This window comes from Artemia sp. Qi Xiang Cuo, chromosome 12 (genome assembly GCF_049724085.1).
Source record: "Artemia sp. Qi Xiang Cuo chromosome 12, ASM4972408v1, whole genome shotgun sequence".
NCBI classification, from domain to species: domain Eukaryota; kingdom Metazoa; phylum Arthropoda; class Branchiopoda; order Anostraca; family Artemiidae; genus Artemia; species Artemia sp. Qi Xiang Cuo.
Window position 1 is genome coordinate 44,901,498 of NC_142805.1, and position 15,531 is coordinate 44,917,028.

General features: G+C 35.9%; 1 protein-coding gene across 1 annotated transcript in view; it reads right to left on the reverse strand.

The window, feature by feature from the left end:
* The window catches only part of LOC148946170 (uncharacterized), a 71,161-nt gene extending 55,871 nt beyond the window's left edge, over window positions 1-15,290 (reverse strand). The window contains exons 1-3 of the mRNA XM_089097624.1: window positions 15,248-15,290; window positions 13,703-13,845; window positions 4,752-4,893 (exon numbers count right to left, since the gene is read on the reverse strand). Of these exons, the coding sequence (XP_088953750.1) occupies window positions 4,752-4,893; window positions 13,703-13,845; window positions 15,248-15,290 (328 nt within the window). The remainder of the gene's footprint in view (window positions 1-4,751; window positions 4,894-13,702; window positions 13,846-15,247) is intronic.
* Window positions 15,291-15,531: the final 241 nt, after the last annotated feature.

Below are 15,531 nucleotides of genomic sequence, written 5' to 3' on the forward strand. Positions count from 1 at the left end.
GTTTTTCATCTTTTCATGACAATGGGGGTCATCAGAATGCTCATTAAACACAAATTTAGTTAGTTTGATAGAATATTATTCTTCCATATGTTTGCTCTTCAGAAGCTGGAGCTGGCAATTGAAGACGTCATTTTTATATCAAAGTGTGGCAACTGTTGAAGGGGTTTAGACTTTGAAGCCACAAGAAGTAGTCAACAATTTCATCATGTTGTCGGTCCATAATGATCATATTTCTTTTGTTTTGTTTTCGTTAAGCTTTTCTAGAGTTGTATTCTTCTTTTCTTATTTTCTTCATATGTATTGTTTATTTCAGGTTTGTTTCTTTTTTTTGCTTTTCCTTTTTTTTCCCCGTGGATAAAGTCTTCAAGACTTGAAGCTGAAATGTCAGACTTTTATTATAGTAATATAATAAACTTTTTTTTATTAGTAGCAAACTAGCTTTCATTGAGTGAACACTGGATTATCGTAATAAACATTGGAGTATTAACAAACCTGTATGGCAAGTTTTTCTTTATGAACGGGATATATCTTTGAAGTGCAAACATTAAAATAGGATATCATTGCAAGCTTAGCTGTCTGGCTGAAACTACCCAAGTGTTTAAAGTTTGATGTAAGGAATTAGGCGGTGAATTTAACAATAATCGAGTTAAACAAGAGATTGAAATTCGAGAAATATTAAAAATATTTGAAGAGTGATTTAAATAATTGAATATACCTAAATAACGGCCTCTGGCACTCTTGGACTCGTGATTTTGGCATCTTTGGACTTTGGATTTCTGAGTTCATGCATTGTGTGCTTCAAACTCTGGTTTTCAGCCTTGCCTTAAAATGGCAGAATTTTGGACAGCCGGTACGCTTGTTTTTTGCCCTGTCCTGAATTTTGTTCAGAAATGCCTAGAAGGGGTCTCGCAGATGACGTGATCATATAAAATGCAGTCGAATTATTCTATTTTTCAATTTTGTTAGCTGGCAAAAAGCTTATATCACATAATTGCTTTCCGGGTGAGGTAATTGGAATGCGTGTGGGTTCTAGTGCTTGCTTCAATGTAATAATGGACATTTTGTCTGCCTTTATAAGGTGTGAGGACAAAAAAATTCCCATTCCAGATTTTGTTATTCGTCGCCCTGGTGACGTTCCAGTTATTCCTGCTGACGCTAATACTCTTTTAAATAAGAGTTTTAACCAATGTCTGTTTGAAGTGCGCTCTTTTGCTGAGCAATTTTGTTAACGGGGCATCACATCTGTGCAAACACAAGGCAAACGCGCTGACCCTAATTTTGACCCACAAAAGCTAACTTATGCTGTCGTACTAAAGAATCCCCTAGTGAATTTATCAAACCCAAACCTATGTAAAGTCAAGTTGGACAGTCTTGAAGGACATGAAGGAATTGTGTCTCTATGGTTTGATCCCGCTCGAAAACGTTGGATCGTGAAGACTGGTGACAAGAAATCGGCAGCAGAACTTGCCAAGGCTGCCTGTGAACATATCTTTAACGCTACCGCTAAAGTGAAAGACCGAAATATTTTCGGTATCGTCCGTGGACTCCCTGAAAACATTACAAAATATGAACTGGTATCTCTTATTTCCGAAATAGTTGATGCCTCGAAAATCACGACCTCAAGAATTTTCCGTCTTGAATTTCTTAATAAAACTGCTCATGTTAGGTCCAGGACTCTTGGTTTCTATAATGGTTATGATCTCTACCGCATAAAAACCTATCAGTCCCTGCCAAGAAGATGCTTCCCATGTCAATCTCTTGATAACTGTGTTGACGATTGTAAGCTTCTCGCTGTGTTGACGATTGTAAGCTTCTCGCTACCAGCACAAAATGTTCTCGTTGTGCTGGGTCACACAGCAATTCGAAAGTTATACCATGCACTGCACCACCAAAATGTATAAACTGCAAAGGTGACCATGTTTCGTAATGCCTGAGATGCTCAGTTCTCAAAGCAGCCCTGTCCAAGAACCCAAAATGAGCAACCAATTATTGAAGTTTGCATCAATAAATATAAATGGTATCAAAGACAAGGATCAGCAAATAAATGAATTACTAGAAAATGATGTGGTTTTTATGTAAGAACATTTTCTAACAAAAGTAAATTTGCCAAGTCTCTTCTTTGGCTATTAGCAAGTGATTTCAATACAGACCCTCTTGTGAATTCTGACGGAGCATCGCTGCTTTTAAATACTCTACCAAAAGGATATTATATAGCTACCAAGGACTTCCCTTACACTTATGTCCTTAACAAAGATTTTGGAGTTTCTAACTTTGACCATGTGATAGTATCTTGCGATTCAATTATACTTTCAGATATTCATAATGACGCTGACAAAATCGGTGACGATCATCTACCCCTCACTTTTAATTTATCTGTTCCCTGTCTCTCTGATACTACTAATTGTCCAGCAGAACGCAGTGACGAGTGGGACGGTTGAGACATAATTGGAACCGTTGTGATCCAGTATTATTTATCTCTAGACTCTGTGCGCAACTTTCCTTGATCAAAATGCTTTACCATCTTCTCCAGTGTTCTGTCCCTAGCCTCAAAGCGAAGTTAGATCTGAATTTTTATTATACAGAAATTGTGTTCTGTTTAAAATCCGTGACTAAAACGGCTGTCCTAGTTGAGCGTGTACGCATTGGTACGAGGAAACCTTATTGGTCTATAAATGATGATGTTATTGCTGCAAAGAAAAGAGCTAGGTTCTGGCTCCGTATGTTGTACGCATGTGAACGCCCCCAAGCGGGAACAGTGTTTCGTCTAAAGCAGAAAACAAATAAGGAATGTAAACTTGCTCTGAGGAACGCTAACTGGTTGGGATGCTCCCACAGATCAAAAATAATGGAGCAGAGTTATTAAGGGGAGTGATTGTGAACCTAAAGCGCAGTCTTCACTTGATACTAGGGACTTCATGTCACATTATAAAAAAATGTTTTTTTTTCCAGATGTGCCAAATCCTTGCATCAGTTATATTATAATTTATTGAGTGCATTTTTTTCGCATAATTCTTGGTTTCCGTAAAACCATGGGTTGTAGCCAGGCACATTTTCTTTTAAGCAAAATCATGAAACATATATGAACCACCAGTCTCTATTTATTTTATAGGTTCATATTAGTGGTGCATTTGATAAGGTTGTACATTCGCAGGCATTATATTCTCTATTAAGGACTGGTGTCAATCCAGTTGTAAAATTACTAGGGTATTGGTATAGTCTTGTAAATGTCCGTATTAAATGGAATAATGATGTTTCAAATCCGATTTCTCTCCGACGGGGAATGTGACAGGGAGGGATGCTTTCACCTTATATTTTTATATGTGTTTTAGAAGGTTGTCTTTGTAGTCTTTCGCCAAGTTAATTTTTATAAAGATTTAGGTATTAGTCATATTGCTTATGCAAATGATGTCCTTCTAGTTAGTCGTACACGCCAAGGTCTGAGCAATAATCTTAAAACGCTGTCTTCAAAATTGAGTCAGATAGGTCTGTCTATTAATAACTCTAAGTGGGAATTTATGTGTTTTAATAATAATAACCTGAAAGCTTATGTCTGGGCCGAAAAACGCGCCCTAGATTACAAAAGCAAACTCTTTGAGCAGCTTATTTGAGGTCAAACAAATCGCAACAAAGTAAAATATAAGCGAGCTTTGGATGTAAATTCAGAGATAACAACCATTATTTAGTCAATGATTGAGACGATAAAGTAGAAAAAATAAACAAACAAAAAATTCAGAGGGCATAAAATATGTTCCGAGGGAACAGCTGGTGGTAGCTAAAACTCATGAGGGAAATGCTGCAGAACAAAGAAAAGAGTACTTTCAAATAGACTAAATATAGTGCCTTCCTGTGGCTTCTCAGTTAGCCTTTTTTCACAAAAGATTTAGTTATTTCTTCTGACCTTGCATTTACGCTTAAAATTGCACTTTTAATGTAGGCCAAAACAAAGCAAAGCTAAAATCAAGCTAAGTGACAATTATTCTTTCATTATTAAATTCATTATTTTTTATTCATTCTTCGAACTTGAAAGGTTTGCATCCTTCGCATAGAAAGGATAAAGATCCTTTAGAGCAGTGATTTCCAACAGAACTTGAGATGCGTCCCACTTAGAGATTTCTAAAATCCAGATGTCCCCTCGTGGTATTTCAATTTTGCTATTCAAAATTGTATGTATATTCACCTGAAGCAATCTTGAAAGGGTAATAACTTGGTGTCTCTTTTGGGTCATTCTTTAGGCATATTGTATAGGCTACTAATGAAAAATATTGCCTGAATGCAACGACTTTGAGGCAATGCGTAACGGCATTATAATATTGCCATGTATCCTTTTTACAATTTAAATGCATTTGAATGGGATGTCCTGGGGGTTTGTTTGGGGGGGGATGAGGAGATGAGGATTCTCCAATAACGTGGAGAAAAAAATACATACATATATACCATGCCCCTTGACTATCCGCATAGGGACCCCTCTCCCCCTCCCCCCCCCCAGTAAAAATGCTGGAGATTCATTCTTGGCGATGCCATTTGAATTTTTCTTTCAAATTAAGGCTCAATGTACAGTCAGCCGAAGATTTCACGTTCTGCCCATGACCAATCAAAATATTGTCATGCCCCACCGGTGGGGCCTGTGTCCCACATAGGGAATCTTGGCTATAGAGCCATTGCTGGTGCATAGGGCCTCGAATTAACATTCACATACCCATCATACCTTCGCATGCCAATCATGAAAAAAAAAGTAAATTGTATTTTCCTACCAGAATTTATACTACGGACAGGACTTGACACTAAATTATTTTGGCTAGATGGGGCTTGAGCAGGTAGCTGAAGTCGAGAAATACAGTCAGTAACTCTACCAGGAATATCAATTGATGGCAACTCCACTTTGGCTGTCGACATCTAGAAAATAAAAATATAGTTTTAATTAGGCTATTACGTGCAACCTTAACGGTATAAGAAACTTTTCAAATAAATGTATTGTTAACATTTGAAACACAAAAACAATGGGCAATAATTCTAATATCCTAAGGTAACGTCAAATAGATAGGAGAATATGTGCTACACAATAGTACAAAACGTTTTTCAATGAAAAAGCAAAGGAAAATTTTGGGTACCATAAAAAGGGAAGTGTAAAATTAAAATATTAAAGAATTTCTCTTAATTTTGGCCTCTAATACCGCTTTTAGAAACGTCAGAGTCCACGAATTTTATATCCTTAAATTCATCCAATAATATATACAGACAAAGGAAAAGTTTAATAGCCTACTTCATTGTCCAGTTAGTGAATTTTTGGTTATGTAGGCCTATTAAATGAGAAAAAGATTTTCATCAAGAGGTAAAGAATGATATTCAACATAAAATGACCAGAAATCAACTGATGCATTAAGCTAAACTTAAAAACCAAAGAAAAATACCATGAACGAGGAAATAAAGTGTCAACGGTGCCGTGGCCTTATAAAGTGGTACACCAAATTTGACCCGTCGGTCTTCATTGCCTAGAAACAAATGCGACAATTTCTGTCAGGTTGGACTCGAACTCCTAAGAGACGAAGCAAAAGTTGTAGCAGCTAATCCATACAAATTAAATTGATATGCATTGATCTCTTCCCTCATTTGGATGGAAAAGTCTTGGCTGCTAATCCATACAAATGTTTATTTGATGTCCTTTGAGATTTGCCCACGTTATAATCTAGCAAGGATAACCCAATTGTATCTGTTGGACAGTTTTTATTGAATGAATTATGCCGGCCTGCTTAGTAATTAGGTTGACGAATAAAGATTTTATCTCTGTACTCACTCTCCCTTCTCCACCCAAGCCCTACAGAGATCAGATCATACGCATATCATAAAACGCACGACTGAGAGCTTAAGTGATGGGTACACACAGCTGATTTCGGAAAGTGATTTCCAAATCAGCGCCGATTTTAAAAGAAATTGGCGTCGATGTGAGCTTGAAAAATTTTCTACTTTTCAGCAGCGATTTACAAAATCGGTGCCGATTTTCATCGTGATCATCACAAAAAAGGGATACAAATAAATAGAAAATAAATAGTCAGCCAGAGATGTCTGTGGTGAAAGACCCCGCTACTGATCTGAGAACTAAACTGAGAACTATGCTGAGATGAATCATGGAACTATTAATAAACTCCAGTTGACTATTTATGTCTATGATTTTTAGTTTTGAAATGTCGGGCAATAAATTTTTCTTTCAATAAATTTTTCTTACCGCTACCGTTTGTCCACTGAGCTGCTGAAATCGGTTCCCGAAATCAGCTACATGTGCCCAGACCTTTAGCTCTTATTTTCCACTAAGTTTGATTAAGTGTGACGTCTACTCCTGGTACGAGAGCTTCTCATGTTCGAACGTCTTCACAGATGCCAAATCGATCCCCTCGTAAAGACAGCTAATGATTTTACAGATCTTATCTAGTAACGTAACTCTGGAACTGATCATTCAGAGATTTCATCCGAAATTTGTCGTCTCTCCCTTTCCTAAAATGCTAGGTAGTTTCTAAGTAAATTGGTTCAGCTAAAAACTGACCTATGAGCAAAACTGGATATACAGTACAACTGGGCAAACTAATATTTATTGGTACAGGTTTGATGGAACCAAGAGTGGGATTACGCAATTATGTTTTCTTGCCAGCCCATGTTTTCATTTTCTGTTTTGTTCTATTCTTACCAAAACTTTCCCATGAAAAGCTATGTGTTAGAGAGAACACCGTATTCAATGTTATGACAACTATGCTCTAGCAGATATGTTGAAGAAGAGGCATAGTTTTGAAGGCGCGCATTAATGCACTTCGTTTCTATGTCTTTCATTCTTTTTCATCGGTTATTTTGTTAAATGTACTACGCGGCTTTTCGCATTCTCTTTGCTCGGAAATGAAAATGAGAAGCTTGAAAGTCTTAGGTTTTCCGGGCTAGTGCTCTTTTTAATAGTAGAAAGTGATTTGAGGGTAACTAACCCCCCTCTCACGCCCACCTTTTCCCCAAACACATCTAATCGAAAGTTTTAGATAGCCATTTTATTCAAAGCAGTTGAAAGTTTTGGAAATTAGGTCTTTAAGGATGACAACCCACCCAACCACCCACCAACCCCCCCCCACAACCCTCAGGGCAAGGGTTGTAAATTATGCTCTGGGAGCATGTAAGGTTTTTACAGAAAGCGATGTTGTAAAAACATCAAAAAGGGCTCATTCAATTGAAAATTGAAGTGCCCTTTTAATAGTCGAAAGTGACATTAGGGCAACTAACCCCCCTCTCACGCCCACCAGTTCCCCTAACATATCCAATAAAATTTTTTAGATATCCATTTTGTTCAACGTAGTCGAAAGTTCTGGAAATTAGGTCTTTTAGGATGATAACCCCCTCAGAGCCCTCAGTGCTAGGGTTGTAAGTTATGCCCTGGGGGAATATAAGGTTTATATAGAAAGTTCTTAATATAAAGTATGTCAATATGAAAGTATGTCAATATAAAACGAACAGAAATTAATTAAAAAAACTTTTTCCACAAAACAATTTTTCAAAGAAAAGTAATGAACTCCATTAAACAAAAATGAGCAAAAATAAAATCAACTAATCTGCCAAGCATGAAACTACCACAAATCAGCATCGATAAATAAATGAAACCCAAAACGAACAGAAATTACAACAAATAACCGAGTCGAACTCAAAACGAGCAGAAATTAACATAAGTTGGGTGCAAAACCCCTATGTCTTCCCATGGCCAGAACAAAATTTGCACTTTACTGAAAAAAATATAAATGTTTTTACTTATATAACTTTAATTAATCAAAAAATATTAACATTTTGATTGCTAAATATCAGTATATGTATATTAAACTGACAATGCACATTCATTTGTATTCCTGGTTAAAAAATATATAGTTGTTTTTTTCCTGGTTAAAAATATTAGTTGTATATATGATTAAAATATGATTAAAATATATGATTTGATTCAGAAAAGAGCGATCTATCGTTTGGTGAGATAAAAATTATAGGCCGAAAATATTTCGTGTAAAACGCCACTATTCAGAAAATTTTCTTTTTTGAGGGGGAAATTTTCTTGTTCAAACGCTTATATATTCTTGCAGATTCAGTTTTCGATTTTGTTTTTATTAACAGCGTGTAAAGGACATTCTGACGTTTCAAATGATATGCAGTATGGTTCGTTTTCATTTTTTTTTAACAGCTAAAAAAATAAAAAAAACCTTGCTCATTGTAGGCTAATTTCTGAAAGCTATGACGTTATTTAGAAAAAACAAATAGTTGATCAAGAATTAAGATTTTTTTGGAAAAGAGGCACATAGTTTGACTCGTAATGATGATCAGAATTCAAATAAATCATACAAAAATATACTTATGCACGCAAAAATTTCAGAAAAATCGAAAAACTTAAGAAAAAGTATATTAAAAAACCTTGTTTTCAAAATTGAATAGGGGTTAACTAAAAACATAAAGGTTATGGAGAAAAAACTAAAAATACTACGTGAAAGTACTCGTTCTTAGAATTCAGAATATGTCAAGTTTATAAAGTTGTCAGCTTATTTTACCGTGTAAGAAAAAAAATAATCAAGAGCAGTATGACGTCGTTATGACCAAATTTGACTTTATAGGCTAAAATGACCATGTTCTACACGCGTGCGAACTTGTGCACCCCGATATTCGTTATCAGCGCCTCTGATTACCCTAGAATCCACCCTCAAACCAACTGCGGCTGATGTGAGCCACCCCCTCCTTTTTTTGAACGATAGCTTTGGATCACTGACTATCATAGCAGCCTTGAAATAAAATAATTTTTTTTTTTGTAAAAAAAAACTTATTTTTAATACATAAAAACATCTCGCATCAAATAAATTGAGTTAGCACGTAGAACAAATGGAAAAATCGGGCAATAGCCGCTTTGCATCGGGTATGGGTTTCCGTGAAAGCTTTTTCCTTCTAAGAAAGGTTACAAGTATCAATTTTATAAGGATTTAAGAAATTTAACTTTTTTTTGCTTCAGACTTAGCAATGAGAATCCATTTGCATTAGAAAGGATATTCCAAAAAGTGACGGTTTCTTATAAGCCTGAAATTCAGAAAGCGTAATGATTTTGGATCAGCATTAAATAAAAATCTTTTACAAATGTATAAAACAAAGATCAAACTTGAAACAACGTTGTATATTAGCAACATTTTGAACTTTAAGCCATTAGAGGTGATCCTTCCACTAAACTTAGGGCGCACAAAACTTCACTTTTTTTTTATTTTGGACCCAAAAGATTGAGTTTTTTAGACACCCTATTATTTCTGATTTAACTTTCAAAAGCTTTATATTTAATTTTTAATGATCCCAAAACACGGACAATTTTATATATATATAAAAAAATCTGAGAGTCATTACACCCCGAAATGAGTATCAGCTTTTATTTTAAGCTGAGTTAAGTAGGGAAGGGTAGTTAAAAAGCACCAAAAGTTAAAACTTCAGTCTGAGCTAAGCCATGTCTTAATCCTTCCATAAGTTAAACCCGAATTTCCGACTAAGTAAAGGCAGGAGGACTGTTTTTTTTTTCATGGAATGTGTCATATTTACAGAAGGCTTAAATTATTTCATTTTTATGGCATTAGATATTTTTGCTTTACTTAATGAACCCCCCCCCTCCAACAAAAAGCAAAGGAGAATGAAAAGAGTACAATTTTCAATATGAACTTTTCTTCATTTTTTGCTTTATGCAGTTTATCAACTTGGCCTTTTAGCTATTTATCCATAGCTAATTTAATTTTGAGCAGTGAAAAATAAAAAAAAATTGCCATGCCACCCTCTCACTTCATACCATCTCGGTTAAATACTTTTAATTTTTTCACATTTATCTTTCCCGTGGTAGTTCTTCAACAGCCCAGTTATTCATCCAAAACTTTCTCATAAACGAATTACTTAACTTTTCACCTCTGAAGAACCTTGCTTTTCCTCCTAATCAAGGAGGCAAACTTGTGCCTCTATATTGTGCCTCTATAAAGAGGCGACCCACCACAATGTTAAGCGATTTCCGGTCCTAGCGGTCGTAGGGAGACAGCGGTAATCGCATTTTGTAGCCCAAGCTCAAATTAAGAAACGTGCAAAATTTCACCCCCCTCCGACTTTATCTTCATGGGTAAAAGTGGGCCGGAAGTTTCAACCCTCCGACCACAGCCCCCCTTTAACGTTGTCCGATTGGGTTGAAATTTAGAGATTAAGCTTTCCTAGGGCCCGGGAGCTTATCCTCGAAATTTCAGCTCAATCCGATCACTCCTTCCCTGGTTTCCAAAAACCAAATATAGCAACTTAAAGTAAAAAATTTTTTTTTTATCCACGCCTACAGGCCACAGTTGGCAACTGATCCGGGTGAATGAGGACTCATTCGAAGCAGAATTCGACCTGTTAGGGCCTTTTGATATTTTCAGACCGAAAAAATTATCTCCCGAATTTACATTTACGAAAAACCTCGTTTTCCTATAAGAGCTCAAGTTAATTTTTCCCACCACAGCCCCCCTTTAACGTTGTCTGATCGGGCTGAAATTTAGAGGATAAGCTTTCCTGGGGCCTGGGAGCTTATCCTCGAAATTTCAGCTCAATCTGATCACTCATTCCCTGTTTTCCAAGCACCAAATATCAAGTTTTGTGGGGATTTACTTGCGTCAAAAATAGATTCCACTTACTAAAAAACAATTCTAATTGTGTCTCTTTAGTACAGCGGTCGATACTCCTGACTGTCAGGCGGAAGACCCGGGTTCGATTCCCCGTCAGAGGAATTTTTTTATATACTGAATTTAAAGTTTAAAAAAGAAACTCAGTTTCTTTTTTAAATTATCTGAAAAAAATTAAGTTTTCTAAAGAGTTAAAGAGGCTGAGTTACAAGGTCGACCCTTAAAACACTCTGTCGAGAAAGAAAAGAATAATACACAATCATCTAACAGTTAGTCAAGCAATAATAAGTAATAAACTGTACAAAAGCGTGCAGAAATTATTTGAAAAAAACTACGTTTTTTAAAGAATTAAAGAGGCTGAGTCACAAGTTCGAACCTTAGAACGTACAGGGATTAGAAGGTACAGTTGGGGGGCTGCCACCCCCCCCCCAACCCCCCGCTTTCGCAGCCTTTAAATTAAAAAAAAAATTTTAACTGAAAGTAAGGAGCGACATTAAAACTTAAAACGAACAGAAATTATTCCGTATATGAAAGGGGCTGTGCCCTCCTCAACGCCTCGCTCTTTACGCTAAAGTTTGACTTTCTCACAACTCTTTTTTTTAAACAATAAAAACTTTAGCGTAAAGAGTGAGGCGTTGAGGAGGGCACAGCCCCTTTCGTATACGAAATAATTTCTGTTCATTTTAATTTTTATTGTCTCTCCTTACTTTCAGTTTAAATTTTTTTTTTTTTTTTAATGTACCTTCTAATCCCTGTACGTTTTAAGGTTCGAACTTGTGACTCAGCCTCTTTAACTCTTTAGAAAACGTAGTTTTTTTCAAATAATATGTTAAGCATTCATACAGGTAGTTTGGCAATCAAATCTTTCATTAATAGTGTATTGAGAAACTTCTCATCTCTATAGAAGGGATCAAACTTGAGGAATCTCAAGATCATTGACCTTTAGAAACATCCAAGAGAACAAGGACATTAAGCTTGGAAGTAATACAAAATAATGTTTGATCTTTGAGGAAAAACAATTTCAGGATAAGCAGAGTATTGATCAGAAATATAACTTTGTACAGGGGTGAATCTCCAGCATTTTTATTCGGGGAAGGGGGATAAGAGGGCCCATATCCAGATAGTCAGGGGTCATGAGATATATAATAAATTATTTCCACATTATTGGGGGGTATATGCCCCCCTTGCCCCCCCCCCTCAAACGATGCTCCTGAATTTATATCAATTGATAATATTTCTCTATTTGATTAAATATTTTGATATCTAAGATAAAACACTCATATTATGGAAATTATTTCAAAATATTCACAGCGGTAAAACAAAAGTACAAAAACCTGTCTATAGCGGATCGCGTGTAAAATGGAAAACCTGGCACAAGGGGAAAAATTGGGTGGTCCCTTCAGAAAAGCTTTAAATGTCTTTATGTATATCGAATGCTTGTCTAACGCGGAAACGGGGAAATTAAATTAACGTTTTTGGCTGCGTAATGCGGAAAAGCCTTCGATAAACCAAAGGTGCGCAAAAATAATTCTCATGAATAGGTCCTTCTTCGAACAAAAACACTGACTTCCAGCATGGTCAGCGTATTGTTCAGTTTTGTTCGGAGAACTACGGGGGACAGTGTCATAACGCAATATTTTTGGAGAAAAAAGAATATTCTAGAAGATTCTTAAGTCTCCATATGCATATTGTAACACTTTTGTAAATGCAGGCATTTATATTCATCTAATACATCATTATAAGTGAGCAATAATTGTGTATGTATTTATTAATTTTTTTTCGATAACAGCACCAAATTCTTTCAGAAAAATTGGCATCCTGTGATGTTCTGGCCTATAAAAACGATCTAGCTAGATAGGTAAGAAGTTTGAGAAAATTTGTCAAGAGCCTTAATTTTGAAAAAAAAAGTTATGTGAGTGACGTCATTTTTATATAGCCTACATCAGTATTGCAATGTTGTTGTCACACTTGTCACACTTATGTGGAAAAATTAAAGGTTTTCATGCATGGAAAAGTTTACAGTAAATTGCTTAAAGAGCAAAAAAGTGGTAATTGCAAAATTACTACTACTACTAACAACTCACCGTAGCACCAAGCTGCCTGAGGCCAACACAGCTAAGCACGCTCCTCCTCCATCCCAATCTATTCAGAGCCTCCATTTTTACATCCTCCCATGAAGTTCCCATTTCCTTTAAATCTTTCTTTATGACATACTCCCACCCCAGACGAGGACGACCTGCTTTCCGTTTAGCCCTAGAGGGTTGGCCGAAAAGAACAACCTTCGGCAATCTGCCATCTTTCATCCGCACAACGTGCCCTAGCCACCTCAACCTTTCTTTCATTATAGCCCTAATAGCCCTAGAGAGCGGTATTGAACCACATTTTTCGCACAGCCTATTGTTTGAAATACGGTCAGTCAGACGGGTACCCAGAACAATCCTTAAGCAATTTTTCTGGAAAACATATAGCAAATCTTCATCCGCTTTTCGAAGTGTCCATGCTTCAGAGCCAAATTTGACCACTGTCATCACTGTACCTTCTAATATTCTAATTTTGGGTCGCAGACTAACCTTCCTATTCTTCCAAACTTTTTTTTTAACTGTGAAAAAAACACCCTGAGCCTTTGCTATTCTACTTTTAACATCTTCACTGCTCCCACTATCTTTACTAATAATACTACCAAGGTAAGTGAAGCTTACCTTTCTATTACCGAATGTCACCTTTTCATCTTCACTTATTCCTAGCCTTAGTGACTTAGCCTTCTTAACATTAATTTTCAAACCTATTCTAGCAAACTGAACTCGCAAAACCTCTAAAAGTTCATTCATTTTGCTCACACTTTCATTTAGGATGCTTAAATCATCAGCATAATCTAAGTCCAGGAGACTTTTTCCTCCCCATTTGATTCCGTAGTCTTCCATTGCCTTTGCTGTGTTCCTTAAGACATAGTCCATCCAAATAATCCATATCAAGGGGGATAGAACACAACCCGGCTTAACTCCTGATTTAATACAAAACCAGCTCCTAACCTCATAACCTACCTTAATCGCAGCAGTGTTATTCTTGTACATAGTAGCAATCACTTTAATGTATTTGTCTGGTATACCATACAAGGATAAAACCTTTACTAGAATTCTTCTATTAACAGAATCAAACGCTTGCTCATAATCAATAAAACTGAGAGCTAAAGGTGTTTGATAACTAAGGCACTTCTCAATTATTAATCTAAGAGCGAAAATTTGGCCGACACATCCTCTACCCTTCCTAAAGCCACACTGTTTTTCTCTTAAAACTTTGGCTACTGCATCTCTCAGTCTAAAAAGTATCATATTAATGAGTACTTTGCTACCTACAGAGACCAGACTATTGCCTCGATAATTACCACACTCACTTTTACCATATTTATATAAATTTTGACAAGGGATTACAACAATTCAAAAACCTTAAAAAAGAAAACCAAAAGTTTGAAGCTTAGTAGAAATCATTGTAAGAAATCAGACTTCATTCAATAATCAAAAGTCTTTTAAAAGACGCCATATGGAAAGATGTTGAATTGCGCAAAGAGAAAAAAAACTGGTAATTGCAAAAATATTTGTATATATTTTAACAAGGGACTAAAACAATTCAAAAACCTTAAAAATGAAAACCAAAAGTTTGAAGCTTAGTGGAAATCGTTGATAGTAATTGGACTTGTTTGAGTAATCAAATATCTTTGAAAACAGTATGAAAATACATTAAATTGCTTAAAGTGCAAAAAACGGGTAATTGCAAAAATATTTGTGTATAATTTAACAAGGAATTAAAACAAACCAAAAGTGAAGTCAAAACGTGCCAAAGTTGAAAATGATAGTTATGATAGTTGGGCTGGGATTCTGACATGGATAAGGTAATCAATGCTCACCATTCCTTTGTAAAAAAAAAAAAATCAAGCTTCGGTGATATGCATTCTATAATGACAAAAGACAAGCCAGGGCAAAAGTCCACGTTTAACATTTTATGAAAGGTTCAAGCGAAGAAATAGCTATGAATAGCGACATTAGAGTTTATAAGGACGTTAGCCAAGAACCTGATACTGCATCAGCCTCTAATAGAAAAACAAAAGATCGGCGTTATGTTTCTCCTAATGACAAAGGACTAGCCAAGGTAAAAACTAAAGGTAAAAAAACACTTAATTTTACCAAAGCGTAATTCTAACTTATTAGAATATTTAATGGCGTAACTGATGAAAATGAAGCACATCTAAATATTATTAAAAAAGTAGAGAAAGTAAAAATCGCAATAGCTAAAGAAAAAGGCATGGAACAAGCGACGGCCTAATATGCGGTTGGAAACCGGAAAATATGTATTTGATATCTGTAATGCCTTAGGAAACTAAATGAGAGGATGTATGGATCTAAATTGCTAAAGCAAAAGGCATGGGAAAAAAATTCTGAGGTAGGCTAAAGAAGTAGTGTGCTATCTATAGATTTGGAATATACATTGGAATATACATTTGGAACATACATTTGGAATATACATCGTACAAAGCCACCAGAACACGTTATATTCAGGACTATAATGATATACATATACAACATAGAACTTACAGCCTAAAGGTATAAACCATGCCAATAGATACTGATTGTACATAATTTATTCATGATCAGCACTTGCATGATACCATAGCTGTGAGGACCTAGCAACCATTCCATAGCAACCAGATTCAATATGAGGAGTGATTTTCAATGTAATTCATATTAGTAAGAGAATAGAATTTAGAGAGAGAACAGTTTCCTTATGCTCATTTATTTGAAAAGGTATTTCGCAAAGATGAGACACTAACCGGTTTTCATGGTCTTTATACCAGTCAATATTAGCTTCGGCTCGATGG